Here is a 6,000-nt window from a genome sequence, read left to right as displayed (position 1 = left end):
TGCACCTGAAGAGTTGCAACAAGGTGGACCCCGGGACTCTTTTTATACAATAGATTGAGCCATCAGCCAAAGGAGTTCTCCACCTGCCACCCCTTTAGACATTTGTGTCTCATTAGCTCATGACAGATTATGTGAGTTTGGCAATATAATTTCATACAGTGTGACTCAATTTCTTGTTATAAAGAATTTTCCTTGGATGTATAGATGCTTGCTTCAAATGATTGACTATCCCTGCTACTTGCAAACCAGCAGGCTGTCTGCTGGCCAATTTACCTGAGTATTTTCTCAAGTACAGTAGTTTTGCACAATTATTCTACCATGGTGGTTCTGGTGCTTATGTAAAAGGTCATATAACATGAAAAATGACAGAAACTGACATATTTTTCTCATACTCAAGCAGTACTTTTTCAAGTGGAACAAGGGGTGACTTAGTGAACTAATCACTGCTCTTTGACATACACAATGGCAGTGAAATAATGTTAAAAAAGGCACCAAAGGTCCCTTGCAGCAGAGCATGGTTAGTGCTTTTAGATTTGGCTTTAGAATGATTTTTAAAATATGAGCTCAGACATCACATAAACTGGAGTTTTGAAATTCTGTCTTAGTCCACTAGATGGTGATCCTTGTAAATCAGGATTCAGATAACTGAACAAGACTCAGGCCGTCAACCATAAAAAAACCCACACTCTAGTATGAAGAACAGAAAAACTTCATCCAATAAGACAGGATTTGCATCATAAACCCATACAAACAAATTCCAAAACATTGCTAAGAAATTGCTTGAGTATATGACTGCACTGTGCCCTCAGCATTACATCAACAGGAGTACTAAGACCCAGTCACAAAGAAAACTGTTTCATCCCACTGTCTTCTGACTGCAAATCTGTTTGCAAAATCCAAGCTGAAAACCTCTTTCGGAAGCTTGTAATGAAAACTAATGAAAAAAGTAAGGCACCACGATTATTTGAGATTGCCTTCAATGCACACCCATTTCAGAATATTAGATTTTCTGCATAGCATGCACAAAATTCCATACGTAGTCTTAACATAAAACAAAGGCTTAGCATGTGGTAATAGAAATGTTTTATTAATCAAATATATTTACATTTCTTTGTCTTCTTTTTAAATGTGTGCCTATTATCTTCATTTAAACACAATGTAATCTTTACATTGATATCACAAGAATACAGCTACATGCATGACTTAATTGGTCCTTTGCAGTAAAAAAAGATGCAATTTTATGAGGTTTAAAAAATGGAAGTGAGCTGTTTACCTTTCTAATTACAGTGTCATTATTATTTTTATTACAACAGAGGACCCCTTCAGCATACTTTACATCTATTGGGTGGATTTATGCACTTTTTCAGATTGGCTTGATGATGTCAAAACTTCAAAAATCTAGACAAAATATATTAAAAAAAGACCTCATGCAGTCCGAGAATAATTTATTTTCTGGAATCTTATGCACAGAAAGGATTTGGATGGAACAGAAGAGTGGTCTAATTGTAATTTTTTTAAAAACTCATAGCAATTGATGACTTTTAAAAGCAATAAGGACTTACTTTTGGACCTTCACATATTTGTCTGAAATCACATCATTTTGTCAGCTATAAGACAGCATCACATAATGTAATGACACCATACAAATAATAAATAGTAATTAAAAGGAGAGATGATGTTACCAAAAGAAAAGATATACACATCATTGCTTGTAAGTTTCTAGTATGTAATTTACTGTAATTATTACATTATTCACAAGTCAGCTTTCTTTCATGGGAAGACAATCAAATTGTTTTAAAAAAGATCATATCTGGGATCTATAACTGCAGGTTCATAAAGGACCTAATGTCTTTCTGAAAGGAATAACTCTATGAACGTATAAAATTTAATTCCACACTGGAAAGAAAAATCAGAACTAGGCACAATTTTTAAATATGACTTCCAACATGTTCAGGGTTGGACAAAAAAATTAAAAAAAGCTTGTATTTATTTACCAGACTACAAAACAGACATGCCAAGTGCTTCAGAAATTCTGAAATGGCAGGCACATAATCACTACATTTAAATATAATTGTACTACACTTACTGCTTCAGTTTACTGTGTGCAAACACATACTGTATTCATAATAGACCTAAATGTACGGTTGTTCTGTCAATACATGAACAGAAACTCACTCAGCATTTGGGAAGTGCAGATAGGTACTAGATTCTGTTTAGTCCAAACCTGGGATGTATTTTAGCTTGTCCAGGTTAGTTTTACTTTTGCTGTTTTGTAACAGAATGCCAAATGTTGTACTCAAGAAAACTCCACTATGAAATCATGGGTTTTCACTGAATTGCTTTTGCATGCTGCCAAATCTGTTGTGAAAGTGCCATTTATAAAATATAACTGAAATTGTGCTTAGGCATCTGGAACAACATAGTGATTTACACAAGAATTATTTGGAAGAAAAAAACTAAGTTCTGTAGAAATCTTACCCTGGTGCATTTTTTAAAAAATCCAGTATAGTCTTGAAATAATTGGTCTTTGCTTCATGACCATTCAGGAGAATATTTAGACACATGTTTAATTAAAAACACATGAGTAAGCCTATCTATATTCAGCAGGGAACTTGCAGTATCTGTAAGCACATACCTATGTGCTATTTGCTTTATAGAATTCAAATACAAATCCCTTTCTGCAAGAGGCTGAGTGCTTTGCACTACCACTAACTACATCCCTGAACAGGAAAGCACAGTTAGATAATGCACCAGCACAAGTCAGTGATATAACAGATAGCTCACATTTGCTTTTCAGAGCGTGACATACCTCCTTTCCCACTTACTTTATTGATAAATTTCTGCTTTTTGTGTGTGTGTGTGTGTGTGAGAATATCTATTTGCTTGCAGAAACGATCTACACCTGCTGTTCAAATGTTAACCAAAATCTTGCCCCACCAGGACGTTACTTTACATTAAGTCTCTAAAATAAGGGAAGGTATGAACCGCCAGGTGTGAAGGTCTGAAAGGTTTAAGATCAGATTATTTTTTTTTCTGTTTAATTAGCCTTGCTAGGAACAAAACAATGTTCAAATAGTCACAGTTCTTCCTATCCAGCTTCCTATGCTTCTTTGAATCTAAAACAAACAAACAAACAAACAAACACATTTATATAGTAGCTACGAATTTCTCATAGTTTGGAGGATAAAATCGGGCAAGTGACAACAGAATTGCTCACTCCCCATATCTCTGCACTGAGAAACAGAGCTGAAAAACTCACAGGGCCAAAGCCTCTTTATAAAATAATCTGGTACTTGCTAGAACAATGACAAAAAATCTTTTTCCCCACAATGTTTTACATTTTTAATGGCCAAACACAAATACAGTAACTCCTGAAGTAATCCCCTGCAAAGCTTTGGAAACTCCAGATTCTGCAGTATAGTTTCTGTAATATAATAAATGAACACCCTGAAGTAAGGATGTCTTAGTGTTTAAATTCCTTTTAAATGTATTTGAGTTTTACTGTATGTTCTTTTTCTGCTTGAGCTTTGCAGAATTCATAAATGGTCTGAACCTGTTACTAAATTTGTAGCTGATTCTTTCTAGCCCTTTACAGAACTGGATACTTAATTCTCTACATATTTAAAATCATCCCCATAAATGTTTTAAAATATTTAATATAATCAACTGAGCCCTTAAGAGCCACTCAGCACTTCAGTTTTGGTACAAAACTGAATGAATATGTTTTAATCCCCATAATCTCCACAAATTTATTTTGTAGTTTTACCTTATGATATAGCATGACCTCAGAACTGCTTAGGTTTTGCTTCTTCTTTTTGGTTTGGGTTTTTTGTTTTGTTGAGGTTTTTTTTTCTTTTTTTTTTGTTTTTCTGGTTTTTTTTGTGATTTTTTTTTTTTACGATTTTTATCAAACTACAGCTCTAGCATTGAGACAATCAAAATATAAACAAACACTGCTGGTCTCTAAAAGTGAAAACCGTTCTTTGATTAGCCAAAAATCATGAAATCTGAAATACATCAAGGATCAAACTTTGAAAAAAGCCAATATGGAAATTGTTAAATTGAACCCATGTAATAACATCTGAGCTTTTTACATTGATGTTGGGAATATTTTGGCTTCCTTTCATTCACGACTGTACCAGGCAAATTTCCATGAAGTGAATACTATGAAGCCTCCAAGCCATTCACAAAAGTATCTGAGTTCAGATTTAGCTTTCGTTTTGAAGCTCAGCCCAAGTGTGTTGAAAGTTTCATCTAATACAGGAGCTTTTTTAATTTGATCCAAACCAACAAAATAAAAATATCAATGGACTACAGCTTGGATTTCTGATCAGTTTTCCTAGAAATCAGCAAGCCATTAAATCAGTCACCCAAACAAAAAGCATCATCTTGGTTTTTTGCTCCTCGTAATACAATTTACATGTAGACTGGAATCTTAAATGTTTAAAATACTTCCTACGGCCTCTGTCTTTTGTAGCTCTTAGACTGAACATGAGAGCTCTATTAGTTTAACATAGTTTTCCTACTGGCTTCTTTATATAATGCATATTTGCAGATATACAACATTCCTTTTTTTTCTTTTTTTTTTCTTTTTTTTTTCCCAGAATACCTGTGCCAATGCAATGCTGTTGAATGAGACTACTTGCATGAAAAAGTGCACACAGTGTGAGGCATGAGACTATGGAAATGAAATGCTCTTTGGTCTGAGGAGGCTGACACTGACCCAGATATAGCTCTTGATCACTTCCCATCCCACACAGCAATTTCTATTATAGCCATGTCAAGATCAACTTAGCCCAGCCCAGCCAAATGTATGGATTACACCTGGGTCCTTTGAGTCATGCTACAAAAAAAGGTGCAACAATAAACAAGTCCATGTGCATTCTCAGTCATAACTACGGGCAGAAGAACCCTTGAGATTCCTCACTTTGGCATTAAATAACAATTATAAAGGCTTTTAGAATTAAAGCAATACATGGCGGGACTTGAAATGTTAACAGTCCCAAGTAACTTGTCAATTGAAATAAGACTCATCCCTAGTCATAAATAAATAATCTCTTTCCTGGTCTCACTTCCACGCCAGGATCAATATCTCTTAACATCTTACTTATTTTATTACTGCTTTTGGTTTTCTGGGACTGATTGAAAGTTGCTCAGAGGAAATCTTTGGTTTTGCTTAAGTGTCCGTGACATTTAATCATGACTTTCCTTGCAGTTTAATTCCAACCAGTCAATCAGTTAATCCACTTCAATTGATTCTGTGCTTTCTGTTATTGGCTTGCACTCATTGGGCATCCTCTGGTGTCGACTCAGCTGGGTGGCTTGTGTGAAGCTCCTCTCACACCTCTCGCACCTGGTGAAGGCAAGAGAGAAAATTGAGACCAGGGAGCTGCTCTGGGAGGGGGTGATGGGCTTTGTCTCATCCTGCCTAATCAGAACAGACACTCAAAAGTGGCTTCAGATTTTACTGGCTCAAGAGGTTTAATTGGTGGCTACTTCCAAGGCCTTGATGCCTATGATGGGACAAGGCCTGTCTGATTCAGAACAGAGGAATCTGTCAATAGACAGGGGGAAGGTGATTTCTCCAGAGAGGCCTGTCCTGCTGTAGCTCTGATCACTGTCAGTTCAAATAGATAAAGAACAAAAAGAGATTTTTAGGAGTGAGCCATCAAAGAAGCAGCTTGTCTGCAGTTTTCTGCTCTGTAACCCCTAGGAGAAATTGATGACAAATAGAATTTCACCTTCTGGTAATTTAAAATCCACAATTGCCTATTGGAGGAAGAAAAATCACAAAGCAATAATCATTCAATGCTAGAACAAGAGAAAATTCTTTGTTTATCTGATCTGACTATGCAGTGGCATTCATTTTAAATATGCACATAGATTTAGTGGTTACTTAACTATCTGAAAACATCCACACTATTTGAGAAATCCTTGTGTTGAGCAAGAACTCGTAATAGTCACCCGTGTTTGTTTCCTTGTCTGTTACTTTGTCTTTCT

At 35.6% G+C, this 6,000-nt stretch overlaps 1 protein-coding gene across 1 annotated transcript in view; it reads right to left on the bottom strand.

Annotated features, from left to right (window-relative positions):
* Positions 1–1,066: 1,066 nt before the first annotated feature.
* The window catches only part of PRDM6 (PR/SET domain 6), a 78,904-nt gene continuing 73,970 nt past the window's right edge, over positions 1,067–6,000 (bottom strand). Inside the window, exon 7 of the mRNA XM_056325051.1 lies at positions 1,067–5,353. Within this exon, the coding sequence (XP_056181026.1) occupies positions 5,239–5,353 (115 nt within the window). The 3' untranslated portion in view covers positions 1,067–5,238. The remainder of the gene's footprint in view (positions 5,354–6,000) is intronic.

Source organism: Falco biarmicus, chromosome Z (assembly GCF_023638135.1).
Source record: "Falco biarmicus isolate bFalBia1 chromosome Z, bFalBia1.pri, whole genome shotgun sequence".
Classification (NCBI taxonomy): Eukaryota; Metazoa; Chordata; class Aves; order Falconiformes; family Falconidae; genus Falco; species Falco biarmicus.
This window is presented reverse-complemented; position numbering and strand designations above follow the sequence as displayed.